Genomic DNA, 15135 nt, shown 5'->3' with positions numbered 1-15135 from the left:
AGTCAGAGGTTTCATGGGATCAGCCTCTGGAGCTTGTCTTCGTGGAGGCAGGCAGGGTCTTCTGAGCAGGGCTGCAGTCACCCAGGGGGGACTTGTCAGCACTAATCCCAGTGGGGATTAGAGGTGAATAAGACACTTCCCATACCAATTTCCCCCCAGCCCCCCTGGTGCCATGTTCCCCACCCTCTGTGTCTTTGTACTTGCTGTCCCCTCTACCTCCGTATTTCACAGATTGGATGTGAACTCCTATTTCTCCTTCAGTCTAAGGGGACTTAGACTTCCCCTCCCAGTCTGACTGCCGTCTCCTCCACGAGGCCCTCTCCAAGGCCCCTGGGCAGACGGGGGTCCTCTCTGCCCTCCCTTTGTTCATGTGGCCCAGAGCAGAGGGAACAGGGGCAGGGACAGACTTTGGGAAGAGACTTCTGAGGTTGAATCAAAATGACATGGTGATGATGTGAAAGCTGGGCAGAGAGGGTGAAGACTGGGCTGGCTCAGCGGTGCCATCTTTGAAGTGGGAGACCCAGGAGGAAGGGGCAGAGGGGAGACAGCAGTGTGGGAGCAGTCAAGAGGACACGTCCAGACCGGGAAGATGAGCCGGGCAGAGGCAAGGGGCCATCTGGGGGAGGCCAGGAGGGAGGCTTGGTGGGGGCGGGGTGGGGGCTGTGACCCTGCAGGCTGGGGCCTGAGCCTGTTCTCTGCTCCTCCCCCAGCCCCTTGGATAATCCTTCCTCCCTCTCTGCAGGCCTGGAGTTTGCATACTCAGAGGCCCCACGCTCCATGCAGGGTGCTATGATGGGCATCTTCTTCTGCCTGTCCGGGGTGGGCTCACTACTGGGCTCCAGCCTGGTGGGACTACTGTCACTGCCGGGGGGCTGGCTGTACTCCCCGGAGGATAATGGTGAGTCTGGGGGGCTCCCCGGGAATGGGACACGGTTGGAAGGAGGCTTAGAAAGGGGATGTCAGCTGCTAAGTGCTTTGACCCCAGGCAGAAGGAAGTGGCACGTTAGACTCAGGAGAATGGGGTTGGAGCCCAAACCTAGCTCATCGCCCACAGCGTGGCCTCCCCTCCTTGGGCCTCCATGACCCTAACTATCCAAAAGGAGTCTATGAACTCAGCAGACCTCCAAGGCGCCTTCCTGCTTCTGGAACCCTGCCATTCTGGTTAAGGGTCACCTTTCTTGGTCTGTTTTAAGCCCCTGAAAGAACAGCCAGCTAACAGGACATTGTAGACGCCACAGGCAACACCCAGGGCAGCCCAGTGCTGGAGGACCATCTGCCCAGTGTGTTCAGATCCCAGTCATTGCCCACTGTGACTTCAGCTGCCAGCTCCAGGACAGCCCCACCCTGACCCAAACACCAACCCCTCCTTTCTCCAGGGAACATCAACAAATACCGAATGGACCTCTACTTCTTCCTGCTGGCCGGCATTCAGGCTGCCGCAGCCGTGCTGTTCATCATGATCACTGGTCGCTATGAGAAGGTGGCCAAGGGCCCAGCCCCCCAAAACTGTCCCAGGAGGGACTGTGGCTGAACAGGGCCCCATCCCCCACCCCCGCCTCTCTTCCCCCAACACAGACAGCGGCAGTCCCTGGCTGGTGTCCTCAGTTTAATTCTGTACCGGACTTTAGGATGAAATGGTTCTCATAAATAAGGGCCATGAGCCCTTCCTCACGACCACGGTCCATGACAAGGGGCAGGGCAGAGGGGGCCTGGGTGGGAGTTCCGGCGAGGGACCAGGCAGGGACTCAGATCAACAAGCACCAGAGGATGAGTGGGAGGCTGCCCGGGCTGGAGGCCACGGCGCCGGGCCAGGCAGGCCGGGAGGGTCAGGAGCTGCCCCGGATCCGCTCCATGTAGCTGCGCAGCTCCTCGGGGTCCTTCAGCCCCATGTCCTCACACACCCAGCGGATGTCCTCCTCGCCCGCCACCAGGATGGACTGCACGGCCGGAGGCCCCACCGGCTCCTCGGGCAGCTGGGCCGGGGGCGCTGGCGCAAACGTCACAAACTCCACACGCTTCCTCCGCCCCCCGGCTTCCTTCCTGGCCAGGGTGCCCGAGGAGCTGGTGGTGCCCCCAGCAGGGGCCTGGGCCTGGGCCAGGGTCAGGGCCTCCCCTCCTCCCCCACTCTCGCAAGGGCAGCCCCCCTCCCCCTTGGGCGGGCCAGGGGACTGCCGGTCCAGCTGGCGACTCAGTTCCTCCTGGTCGGTGCCCAGCCAGACCCAGTTGTGGGGCTGGGGGGAGGCAGGGTCAGCAGCACCGTCGGGAGGCTCCTTGCGCTGGTAGCGCAGCACGAAGACCACGCCATTGACCAGGAAGATGAGGATGGCCAGACAGAAGATGCCCAGCAGGGCATACATGCCCAGCTCTAGCTCGGTGACCCGCTGAGGGGCGGGAACCATCTCCTCCTCTCCCTCCTCCTCCTCCCTCGCTTCTGCCTCCTCCTTCCCGGCCTCCTCCTCTGTCTGCTCGAACTTGCCCCTCACATCCCCACTGCCCCCCATGCTGCCTGCTGCCCGCCGTCCTCCACCCACGCTGGCCTCTGGAGCTGGCGACGAGCTCTGAGCTGGGCTGGATGGGAGGGCAGGGGCCGGGGTGGGAGCAGGGGGCCGCCCTAGCCAGGCAGTGCCGGAGGCCAGGGGCACACGGTGGCGGCCGCGGCGGCAGGGCTCCGGGGGGTGCAGAGCCACGTGCAGGGGCAGCCCCTCGGCACCCGCCCCACTCACCACCACCCGGAGATGGGCACCCTGCTCCTCAGCTGGCAGCACGGCACCGGGCTCCTCGGCCGAGACGGACAGTCCCAGGTCATGGTGGTCGTAGAGCTCGGCGGGGGCCAGGGTGTGGTCAGAGAAGGACAGCCACAGGGAGAAGGCCACCTCCTGTGGGGCACACAGACACGGGCAGAGACACGCGAGGGCACGCACGCATGCACACAGAGACCACTCCCACGGGACACAGGCCACACGGAGGAGGAGAAGAGACCAGAGAGAAAACAGACAGGCAGAGAGGGACAAGACACAGGGAGAGAGGGGACATGCGTCAATCACCTGTCTGCTACTCGGCCCCGGGGTCTGAGTCATTGGGAGGGTCCTCAGTTAGAGCCCTCTAATAACCTCCCACTGCCATACTCCAGCCAGTCACTGCTTGATCACCGCCAGCTGCAGAGAGCTCACTACTTTACAGGGAGTCAGTCCTCATCCTGAAAACCCTAAGGTGAAGGGTGGAGGTACCTCCCATCCCTCTGGTTATCAACCCCCAGCTGGAGATGTCGACCTCAACCCCCTGACCCCGCAGCGTGTCACCTGCTTTGGGGCGGGAAGGGCGGACTGCGCCCAGCACGTGGCTGTGACCTCCCCGGGGTGGGCAGTGCCCCGGCTTAGGGCCAGTGAGATGCCCATCACCGGCTGCACCCGCAGCTCCAGCACGGAGACCTTGTCATCTGTCACAGCCAGCGCCTGCTCCCCGAGGATGGAGTCAGACAGTGGGGAGCGCACCTGAGGGTGAGAGGGAGTTGGAAGTGGGGGAGAGGTATCATTCACAGTCAGCCTCTCTATTTGAAGAACCCAGCACCCCTACAGAGGGATCTGGTTTATGAGCTAGGCAGCTTTCCCACCTTCTGCACCCAAACCACACACCCTATATATACTTGGACCACAATCCCACTCCTAAGGGACAGTTCCCTCCTCTCTCAAGACCTAGGCCCCACACACCCAACCCCTGCCCTTCATACTTTGAGGACTTCGCCCCCATTACACGGCCGCCCTATTCTGACCCAATCCCCCGTCCCCTGGGCTCAAACTTCCCCAGGTGCACTCTAGGCCATTCCGACACTCTTTGCACCTGCCCATTAATATTCTGGGAGTCACCTCCATACGCCCTTTTCGGGGCGTCTGCTCACCTCGATGGAGGTGACACCGGGCTCCCGGCCCACCAGGACCCGGCCTCCTTCCAGCGAGGCTACGCGTGGGTCTTGCACACGGGCGTGCGGCGCCACGAGGTGGGACACGTCCAGCAGCCAGTCCGGGCCGAGCAGATGGGTGAGGCGGCGGCCGCCGTCCAGCGGATGGGCAGCGAAGGGGACAAGGAAGCGCACGCCGGCGCGCTGGTACTGCAGGCGGCAGCCGCGGGCTCGCCGCTCTGCCTCCTCGACCCCCGCGGCCTCCGGCTCCAGCGCTCTGAGGGAAGGGGCGACCCGGGGGAGGGGCGTCAGCGCGGGCCCCGCCCACGAAAGGCCCCGCCTCCAGGTGGGGGGGCAGGTTATCCAAACCCCGCCCACAGTCGCGCCTCAGTGATCTGGTCCTTCCACCTGCTGACGCCGCGCCCCTGTCCCCTCTGGCTCCTAATTGGAACTTTTTGACTATGCGTGAGGCGAGGGGAAACAGTGACAGACTTTATTTTGGGGGGCTCCAAAACCACTGCAGATGGTGACTGCAGCCATGAAATTAAAAGATGCCTACTCCTTGGAAGAAAAGTTATGACCAACCTAGACGGCATATTAAAAAGCAGAGACATTACTTTGCCAACAAAGGTCCGTCTAGTCAAGGCTATGGTTCTTCCAGTAGTCAGATATGGATGTAAGAGTTGGACTATAAAGAAAGCTGAGCGCGGAAGAATTGATGCTTTTGAACTGTGGTGTTGGAGAAGACTCTTGAGAGTCCCATGGACTGCAAGGAGATCCAACCAGTCCATCCTAAAGGAGATCAGTCCTGAATATTCACTGGAAGGACTGATGTTGAAGCTGAAACTCCAATATTTGGCCACCTGATGTGAAGGACTGACTCATTTGAAAACACCCTGATGCTGGGAAAGATTGAAAGCAGGAGAAGAGGACAACAGAGGATGAGCTGGTTGGATGGCATCACCAACTCAATGGACATGAGTTTGATTAAACTCCGGGAATTGGTGATGGACAGGGAGGTCCGGCGTGCTGCAGTCCATGGGATTGCAGAGTGGGACACGATTGAGCAACTGAACTGAACTGAGGCAAGGGGATGCTCTGTTATTGGAGGAGACCTACGAATGCTCCATCTCTGGAGGGCCTGGGAGGGCAGATTCCTGAGGCCTGAGGCCCCCTCACTCTTGGGCTCTGGGGGGATCCCCTCAATAGTTATTGAGCTAGGTGCTATCTTGAGGACACAGCAGAGAACAGAATAAAGCCCTCTCCTTCGAGGGGAGGAGTGCGGAGGGGGATAGTCAGACCACAAGCAAGATTAACCTGATCATGCGGTATGTTAGAAGTGATATGTACTATTAAAGAGGCAGGGAAGGAGGAGAGGCGTGGAGGTCAGCAGTTACAAACAGCGGTCAGAGACTGTGTGAAGGGCAGGCAGGGGCAGAAGGAACTGCACACCACAGGGCAGTTTTTCACACTTCAATTCGGGTTTATGGCGGTATGCCGCCCCCCTCCCCGCACGCTCAGTCCCAGAGGGACTTCGCCAAAGCCGGCCAGCTTCCCCAGGGCTCCACTCACCCTTCCGCTGGGCCAGGTACCCTCCAGCCTCGGACCTGCTCGAGGGTGGTGTCAGTCACTTCGATGCGCAGGGGCAGCAGTGGGGCCCACACGGTCATCCGCAGCGAGGCCCGCAGCCGGCGCCACCAGAAATCCACCCGCACCCCCCGAGCGCCCCGGCTCTCCTTGCCGGACACAAACACAGCGTCACAGGCCTCGGACACCTGTGGAAGGCCAGAGGGCAGGGGGTGGGCTTAGCCACAGCGGACAGGTGCAGACCAGAGAGTATTTCTGACTCCTGCCCCATAAGAAAGGGTAAGGCTGAAATTCATTCAGTGTTCCACTATAAGGTATGGCTTCCCTGAGATTTTCCCATGCAGCCAAGATCCATTGCCCAGGGAGGTACCGCCCTTCCCTGAGTTTACCTGGGGCTGTTGGGGAAACTGGCTTTTTGCATACAACAAAATCTTTCCCCCAGCAGGTAAGGGTTTGAATACACAAGTTTGGCTCCTCATTAGTGCTTTGGTGGACAAAGGCTGAGGGCAAGGCAGGCCTATCCATCCAAGGACTCTCAGGTAGCAATCACTTACATAATGCTACCTGGCACAGGTAGCAAAGGACACTTTCACTCAGGCAGCCAGGATTTAGGAAGTAAAGCCTCTGGGCTTCCCTCTCTTAGAACTTTGATTGGAGAACATTGCCCTGCTTTTTTTTTTTTAACCTTACAGATTATTTCAAGGCTCAAATAATGATAGTTGTCATTATTTTATCATTCTACAACAGAGGATGAGATGGTTGGATGGCATCACTGATTCAATGGACATGAGTGAGTGAACTCTGGGAGACAGTGAAGGACAGGGAAGCCCAGTGTGCTGCAGTCTATGGGGTTGCAGAGAGTCGGACACGACTGAGTAACTGAACAACAACAAATGTAACAGCAGCAGCTGCTGGTGTTTCAGCCTCTGCTTTACTGAATGCAGTCTTAGGGTGCCTTTTTTTTTCTTTTTTTATGTGGACCATTTTAAAGTCTTTACTGAATTTATTATAATCCTGCTTCCATTTTATATTTTGGTTTTTGGCTGGGAGGCATGTGGGATCTTGGCTCCCTGACCAGGGATCAAACCCACACCCCATGCATTGGAAAGAGAAGTCTTAACCACTGGGCAGCCAAGGAAGTCCCTCTCAGAGTGCTTTGAATTCTTACAACATCCCTAAAATATATTTTCATTTTAAAGCTTAGGAAACGGAGGCTCAGAGTGGTTGAGACTTGCCCATAGTCACACAGTTAGTTGATAACAAAGATGGGTTTCAAACGAAGACTTTCCCACTGTAAAGTACATGCTTTTAACCCTCCCATGTCAGTTCATCTGCCAATGCAGTAATGAATGGAAAAATGCCTGAACTGGGGGCTTTGGGGTGGTACAGCTCCCACTTGACTTTGGAGAGAGTTGGTGGGACCAAAGCTCTGGTTCCCCTCGTGAGATCGCTTGTATCAAGAAGAGGCTGCTCTCTGGGACTCCCTTGGTGGTCCAGTGGTTAACACTCCACGCTGCTGATGCAGGGGCCACAGGTTCAGTGCCTGGTCAGGGAACTAAGATCCTACATGCCATGCAGCATGGCCAAAAGATTGAAAAAAAGAAAAAGAAGCTGTTTTATGGGGACCTGATTGGGAAAGGAGGAACTCTGTGTGTGCATCAAGCAGGTACAGCTCCCACGTGCCACTCACCTGCAGGACCTGTGTGTTGGCCGACTCGCAGCCGATGTGTTCTGTCACCTCCACCAGAGCTCCGCCACTGTCCACGGTGACAAGGCGCACAGGGACGCGCCGCGGCTCTCCAGTCAACGGCGCCGTGTTCACGAGCTCCTCAGCCTGGGGGTGCAGGAGAAGCTCAGCTCCAAGCTCTCCACCTCACCTGCCCCCCAGCCTGGCTGGGAAAAGCTGCGGACCCGTTACCTTGGCCAGTGGGACGAGGGCTCTTATGTCCCGCTCCGACACCAGGATCTCCCACACCATTTTGTCCTTCTCTGCTTCGGGGGCCTGGCCTGGGTACTCCAGCTGCCAGGTGACAGGGCGAGTGACTGCCACGCCCCCACTGGTGCCATTCTCCACCAAAAAGTCCACCCACAGGAACTCGGACAGTTCAAGGGGGCTGCTGGCCAGAAGAGACAGAATCTGAGTGCTTGCTAGCAGTCAGGCATTGTCATGAGCACTTGCTGTCTTGGTGAGGTCAGTCCTATGATTATCCCCATTTTACAGATGAGGTAACTGAGGTACAGAGGTTATATAACTTGCCCAAGGTCATGCAGTGAAAAGTGGCAGAGCTGGGATGAAACCCAAGCATACTGGCTCCAAAGTCCCAGTATCCACTCAAGATCCAAGTAGCCACTTTACCAACCCCTGGGAGGCTTGCTAACCTCTGCCTTCCATAGCCATCAGGGTGGCATAAAACACCAAAGAGGAAGATTCAATTCTGAGTCCCAGGACTGGCATTCGACCCCTGAATTATAAAGAATCTCACAGCTTCCTTTGATCAAGTGCCTACTATGTGCCAGAAACTGGCCTATAAATGTGCTGTGTGGTATCTTATTTTCATAGACTATAAGGGGTGCATCGTGATGTCCATTTCACAGGTGAGGAAACAGAGGCTGGGGTGGGAATGGGGGAGGTGGGCTTCACCAGCTTGCCTAAGATATTTATCCAAAAAGTATCAGAACTAGAATTCAAACAGAGGCTACAAAGTCCAAGGCCTTGACCCAGGTGCAGGGCATGAATAAGAAGAGTTCATAAGTGTTTAAGAACTGCAGCTGGGCTTTTGGGGAAATATTAACAGCCTGGAAAAATGGACGCATGTAGTGGGAGTCGGAGGTGGGGTAGTGGCTGTGAGAGTTGTGACGGGGTGGCCAGGACAGGTTGATGTCATCTGGAATAAGACTCACAGACACTGTACCTGGCATGTGCCAAAAGATGGATAAATAGTAGCTGAGTGAAGGAAAGATATCTGTTTTGTGCTGCTTCCTTGAAGGAGACTGCTCTTGTGCCTGACTACATGCGAATACGAGGGGGCTGCGTGGAAGCCTCCAGCCCCATAAATCTGCCCACTTGCACTCTAGGACCATCCCTCCCCCACACTACCCCTCGTGGGAAGATAGTACCCACCTGGAGTTTGGCTCCACTGGCCCGACTCGATGGCAGGTTATGAGAGTGGTGTGGTGCTTGGAGCCCTTGAAGCGGTCCAGCTTGGCAGTCCAGAGGGTGGGCTGGGCTAGGCGGGCAGCCATCACATGCAGCCCCTTCTTTACCTTGATCCTGGGGGAGGGGACATAGGTACAGTTTGTCGCGGGTGGGGTGGTGTGTGCTGAAGTGTGGGCTGGATTGGAGCAGAAAGATAAGGAGCTCTGGTCTGAATCTTCTCCCCACCACCCTCCAACCCAGGGGGACCCCATCTCAATGCAGGCCCTGCCTATCACACAGCTCTCCTCATTCACAGAGCACTTATGACTCCCCACAGTCCACAAGGTCAAGTCTTAGCCTGGCATCTGAGGCCTTCTAGGGTTGGTCGGTCCAGTTTCTTCTTCGGTTGTGACATCTCTCCATGGCACCTTTAGCTTTAGTTGATCCCAAAGTACACATCCACCATGCCCCTTCCTGCCTTCCTTTTTTTTTTTAAATAAAATATTTATTTATTTAGGCTGCACTGGGTCTTAGTTGGGTTTCCCTGGTGGCTCAAAGGGTAAAGAATCCACCTGCAATGCGGGAGACCTGGGTTCTATCCCTAGGTTGGGAAGATCCCCTGGTGGACAGCATGGCAACCCACTCCAGTATTCTTGCCTGGAGAATCCCCATGGACAGAGGAGCCTGGCGGGCTATATAGTCCTTGGGGTTGGAAGAGTTGGACATGACTGAGTGACACAGAGCACAGCACAGCGGGGTCTTGGTTGTAGCATGCAGGATCTTCGATCTTCATTGCGGCATGTGGAATCTTTCATTTCAGCCTGTGATCTCTTTTACTTGTGGCATGAGTGATCTAGTTATCTGACCAGGGATGGAACCCAGGCCCCCTGCTTTGGGAGCACGGAGTCTTAGCCACTGGACCACCAGGGAAGTCCCTACCCTTCCTGTCTTTACCTGCTCATTCTTCAAGCCTCTAGCAACACAGATACCATTTTCTTTAAAAAGCTTTCCTGGTGACAGGATGAATTTCCCCTGCCTACACCCTCTAACCCCTGCCCCTGCAGAGTTGGGTACAGTATGATCCTCTCCATGTCCATGCAGTCCCCTTCCCTACCACTAGGGAACTGGGCCTTGCTCTTTGCTGAGCTCCAGAGTGAAGACACAGGGCTTGGCATCTTTTTAGAGTCTAGGAAAGATCTAACGATGGTGCCAGTAAGCAGAAGAGAGGGAGAGACACAGGGGTGGGACACACACAAACAGTAACAGTGGGGTGGGGGAATGGCTGGGGTGGAGTGGGGAGGACTTCCTAAAGAAAAGGACATGAAAAGGAGGGCCTTTCTATGGGAAGGAACCAACTCTGTCCAAAGGCTAACGACCATGGTGAGGGTGGCCAGCGGGAAAAGATGTAGATGAATGGGACTGGGGCAAATACCTCTCCTGGGGCATCCAAGCATTAACCACCCCCAGGCACCGCACTTACCACTTTCTAAGTCCTCTTCCTGTTTCCCCTCCCTGGAGGCATAATTGCCTTGTGGACAACGTTAGCCCCACCGGACCAAGGAGTCTCAGAAAAGTGCTGGGGGAGGGAAGCTTCCTACTTCCGATTCCAAGTTCAAGGTCCTGCCCAATGGCAGGGTCCTGCCTGTTATCAGTGCTTAGCCTGGTGGGAGTTTGATGGACACGTGTTTTGCAGAGGTCAGGGATCCCATAAGGACCCCAAGAGGAGGGGGCACCTGCCCAGTCTTCCTGCAGAAGTTCCCTGCCTCTGACCCATCCCCAGGGACTTGGGCAGCTCACCGCAGGGTCAGGACACCAGCCGTGAAGTTGTGCCGAAGCAGGAGGGTGGCGCTGAACAGCTGGCCGGGCCGCACAGGCACGTCAGGCACCCGCAGAGTCACTGCCTCATCCAGGGGCACCTCTTGGTGCTGTGGGGGGTCCGCTGGGCGCAGCTCCACACTGCCCACTGGGAGGGCCTGCTCCCCGGGGTCTTCCTCCCCACCGGACTCACAGCCCCCAGGACCTTCAGCTGCTGGCTCCAGCGTGTAGGCCAGCTCTGCCCGGGTGGCGGAGCCCTGGGAGAACCAGTGCGACGGGAACTCCAGCTCCACCACACAGGCGCCCAGGGATGGCTGCCAAGACACACAGCCATGGTCAGCGTGGTGGGGCAGGGGAGCCCCAGCACCCATCCTCTGGCAGGAAACCCAGAGTTGGAGTCCACAAACACAGGGCCAGCATGGGCCAGAGATGCAAGCAGGTGACACAGCCAGCTGGCAACACAACAGGCTAGGTCTTAGAACCATTGGCCATTTTTCTACCTTTGGGAACATTCTTATTCCAAAGTGAACCAGCCCCAACACCTCCCCCTGATCATGCCCTGGGACTGCCTTGACTACAGCTCACGCGTCTCAGAACCACAGCCCACAGAACACCTCTCTCCAGTGGAATCCCATGCTAGGCTGCCAAAGAGGGAAAAGTGCAACAATAAAAGCAATACTAACAATAATATAAACACCCACTGAGGGATTGCTCTTGTGCCAGGCACTGTGCCAAAAGCTATTCTTGCATCCCTCTCATTTATTCTATTTTTTTTAATTACTATTTTTGTTTTGTTTTGGCTGCACCATGCTTCACAGCATGTGGGATCCTAGTTCCCTGACCAAGAATCAAACCTGCGCCTCCTACACGGGAAGGGCAGAGTCTTAACCACTGGACCACCAGGGAAGTCCTCATTTCTTTATTCCAGCCCCATATGAGGTAAGAATTGCTATTATGTCATTTTACTGATGAAGAAACTGAGCCTCAGAGAGATTAAGTTACTTGCCCAAAGTCATGTACAATGGACTGAACTCCTCAAGGGGCCCCCAATAGCAGAGCTCTGTGAGAGCTAGCAGAGCAGGAATGGAATCAGGTGGTCTGTGAACCCCAAACCTCCCAGAAGTGGTGAGCCCTCTCTTCCCTATTCTGGGATCACCCTCTGGCCGGCACAGCAGCAGGGCCAGCCCAGGTGGGGCCCCCACTCACCTGGAAGCGGCAGGCTCGGTGAGCAGTGCCTGCAGGGTGTGTGGCATGGAGCCGGGCGCAGGGCAGGCTGCCAGGCCCTGGGGGCCAATCCTGCCCTCTGAGGTGGAAGAGGACACGGCCGTGGGGCTCTGCTGGGGTCACGGCCGCTTCCACTGATACAGCCCTCACGTCCCATGGGACTGGACGTTGGTGTGGGTCAGTGACCCGAGGAGGGACGACCTGGAGGGAGAACGGGGGTGCTCAGCAAAGCAGGGTGTTAGCGAAATCTCAGGGGGACGCGAAATCTCAGGCTAGTAAGAGAGAGCCTTGATAAGTCTCCTTCTCCCCCTCTGGGAAAGGGGGAGCATGTCTAGGGCTGCATAAGGGCCCTGAGCCACACATAGCAGACCTCGGCTCTCAGTCCCGGTAGCCCAGGAGACTCTGGCGGCGCCTCCTTACCTGCTGAGTGGCGAAGGGTGGGTAGGAGGCCCGGAGAAGTGGCTGGGCCCTGGGCCAGGGCTGCAGGAGCAGAAAGGTCTCAGATCGGGAGCCCAGAGAGGAGTTAGCAGGGGGGTAGCGGCCCACCTGCTGCACACGGAAGTGCTCAGGGGCATCCAGGAGTCCCAGGGCCGCCGGCAGGTAGACGGGGTCCAGGGGGTCCTGGTCACAGTCCACTAAGGAGGGAGAAAGGGTAGGGGTGGTGGCAGCTTCTGAGCGGGCAGGGGCTGAACCCAGCTTTGCCCAGGGCACAGCAGTCATGGGCAGTGGAGGAAGAAGAGAGTTTTGAGTCCCATTCTCCCAGGATGTTGGAGGGGGGAGTCTCCCCATTTCACAGGTAACTGGGGCCGGGATTTGGCTCTCCATCCAGGACTGACTGCCAGCTTCTGAGTCACTCCTTCTGCCTTCCACAGACCCAGGCCTTCCTCCCACTGGCAGAACCTTCTCAATGTCTCCTCTTCCCCCACCGGCTCCTGCCCTCTACCTACCTGCCTCTGACACCAAGGCATTTGTGTGACACCAAGCCCTCCCCAGACAGGGTCCATGTGGTAATAAAAGATGGTGACGAGGTGAGCTTTGTAGAAATAGAGACTCTTCCTCTGCCCCCTGGGTCCTTGGCCAGACTTGGCTGGGCATCCACCCTTGCTGCCACTGTATCATCACCATGGCAACCTTGCACTGGTTTCTCAAACTTGCTTCTTTCTACCCCATCCCAGCTGGGTATTGGAGGGCAAGCTGGGAATGGGGTAAGGGGCAAGAACCGTACGTAAGCCTGGGGAGGGAGTCAAAGTATTCAACACTCAAAAGGGCAAAGGACCCCTCAGAGCATATCTGGTTTGTATCAACTGACTACTAGCTAGTCCTAATAATAATTTTTTGAAAGTTAACTGTGTGCAAGTTACTATTTTAAATGCTTTGCACATGTTAACGCTTTTGTGTTCTATAATAGCTCTGAGAACTAGGTTTATTACTATTAATGCCATTTTATGGTTGTAGAAAATGAAGTTGAGAGGTTCAGGGACTGGCGTGGGGTTCCATAGCTGGAGCGTGGTGGAGTTGGGAGTCAAAGAGCCCAGCCACCAACCACTACACAACCTGTCTCTCCAGCCTCCCCCTCTCTCCATCCCGGGCTCCTTTCCACTGGGCCCCTGCGGGCTTCACTCCCTAGACTGTAGGTCTCTTGTCTTCGCCTCCCTCCTCTTTCAGGGCCAAGAGTGAATGTTGCCTCCTTCTTTAGGAAGCCCTCCTTGATTGCTTGCCCTCTCACCCTGGCTGCCTCCTCTTGACTTAGTTTTCCTGTCTGTTGACCAGGGCGCTTATCACACTCATCCCAGAATCCCCGATTCCTGGAGTGCATGATCTGGGAACCTGAAGTGAAAGTCCCTCAGTCGTGTCTGACTCTTTTCGATCCCATGATCTATAGTCCATGGAATTCTCCAGGCCAGAATACTGGAGTGGGTAGCCTTTCCCTTCTCCAGGGGATCTTCCCATCCCGGGGATCAAATCCAGGGCTCCCGCACAGCAGGAGGATTCTTTACCAGCTGAGCCACAAGGGAGGCCCTCTGGGGGCCTGGAGACCTGCATTTATGTCCTAACTCTGCCCTGATGAAGCTTGGGTCAGTATCTCCTCACCAGTAAAAGGAGCACTTGGTGACATGGTAGCCAGCGGAGGCTCTGTAAACCGTGCCACACTGGAGGAGGGGTTGTTGCTGCTGCATAATAGATGTGACAAGCCTTTCCTCTTCTCTCTGTGTGAGGGGTTATTAGGCTCCTGCTGGGTCCCCAGGGAGGGGAGCAGGTGGTTGAAAGGAGCCCTAGAGCCAGTTCACTCTCAGCCCCACTGCTGGGCTGGGGGACTGGATGGTTTCAACCTCCTTCAAGACCCTCCCCACCAAGCAGCCTGTGGTGAGAAGCTTCACCTCTCCCCCCCCCACCCCCAAGTTTAACAGGTGAGTGACTGGCTCCCCGGGGTCAGACCCTGGCTTCTGGTCCTCTTGTCTACTCCGCTGCCTGGATAATTACAACATGCTCTTGTGGCCTAACTCCCAGGGACTCCCATCACTCAGAGTTCAGCTCTCTTGTGAGGGAGGGGGGAGGGGGCAGAGACTGTCTCACTATCCCCCACTCTCTGGCATCATCTGCCTAGCAGCCTCAGTCCACGCCAGGGGCAGTCTGACTCCCACCCCCGGGGTCCAGGGGAGGCTCTGCCCCTCCTCCAGGGATCCCCATACTCAGGAAGGCAGGGATGGGGCAACCTCTGGAGACTCCAAGGTCAGAGAGCTCCTCCGCGCAGGGGGAAGGCAGTGAGGATCTCTCAGGTCCTGGGCAGAGGGGAGGAGGCTAGAAGCCACAGGGCTACAGCTCTCTGGACAGCCAATTAGGGAGTTGGTGCGTGCGGGGCAGGAGGCAACCAGGTTAGAGGTCCCGGCTGGAGGGGAAGCTCGCAGAAGGTGCGGGGACTCGTCGAGGGTGGGAGGATGACGCGCGAGAGACCGGGGACCGCGCTGGTCCTGGATCAGGAAGGAATTGCCAGGTTATGCAAGTGACGGAGGCAACAGAGGCCCGGGGCTGGGGGCCAGATCCCGGGGGGTGAGACCTCTCCACCCTCAGGGCACGCTGCCGGGCCACCCGGCTCGGGGTTTCGTTCCAGAACTCGTAGACTCCCGGCTCCCGAGCATCCCTCGTCCGTCCCCGGCCTCAGTCTGGGCCCGGCTGCCCCTCGCCCCGCCCCGTCCCTCCCGCTGACCTCTCACGATGTCCAGGGCGAAGGCCACCAGGAGGCAGAGCCAGGGGCCGCAGGGCCCCCGGGGAGCCGCCGCCGCGCGCCCCGCCATCCAGGCGCACATCCTTCCCAAGGAAGGCGGGGACTAGGCGGGCGGCTCAGGTGGCCGCGATCCACCCGGCATCTCCCGGCCGGGTGAGTCCCCGGTGCAGCCCGCCCGACCGCGGGTCCGCCCGCCCGGCGGCTGCAGTTCCCAGACAATGGAGCGGGAGCCGGAGCTGGAGCAGGAGGGTGGGA

At 57.5% G+C, this 15135-nt stretch overlaps 2 protein-coding genes across 3 annotated transcripts in view; one reads left to right on the top strand and one right to left on the bottom strand.

Annotated features, from left to right (window-relative positions):
• Positions 1–1674, top strand: part of SLC15A3 (solute carrier family 15 member 3) — a 14968-nt gene extending 13294 nt beyond the window's left edge. Inside the window, exons 7-8 of the mRNA XM_020888126.2 lie at positions 743–898; positions 1377–1674. Of these exons, the coding sequence (XP_020743785.2) occupies positions 743–898; positions 1377–1531 (311 nt within the window). The 3' untranslated portion in view covers positions 1532–1674. The remainder of the gene's footprint in view (positions 1–742; positions 899–1376) is intronic.
• TMEM132A (transmembrane protein 132A) lies at positions 1594–15135 on the bottom strand. 2 transcript variants are annotated; one of them, XM_020888124.2, is made up of 11 exons: positions 14863–15135; positions 12078–12292; positions 11640–11858; positions 10416–10747; positions 8604–8753; positions 7401–7599; positions 7173–7316; positions 5468–5670; positions 3896–4172; positions 3300–3491; positions 1594–2876 (listed from the first exon to the last, which is right to left on the bottom strand). In XM_020888124.2, exons 1-11 carry the CDS (start codon positions 14960–14962, stop codon positions 1827–1829), a joined length of 3081 nt encoding a protein of 1026 aa, XP_020743783.2. In that variant the 5' UTR covers positions 14963–15135; the 3' UTR covers positions 1594–1826. The 2 variants fall into 2 exon arrangements, with proteins under 2 accessions (XP_020743783.2, XP_020743784.2); XM_020888125.2 differs by having other exon boundaries at positions 7401–7596; positions 14863–15134.

Source organism: Odocoileus virginianus, chromosome 28, assembly GCF_023699985.2.
Source record: "Odocoileus virginianus isolate 20LAN1187 ecotype Illinois chromosome 28, Ovbor_1.2, whole genome shotgun sequence".
Taxonomy (NCBI): domain Eukaryota; kingdom Metazoa; phylum Chordata; class Mammalia; order Artiodactyla; family Cervidae; genus Odocoileus; species Odocoileus virginianus.
The sequence above is the reverse complement of the archived record's forward strand: the minus strand, read 5'-3'. Positions and strand labels throughout refer to the sequence as shown.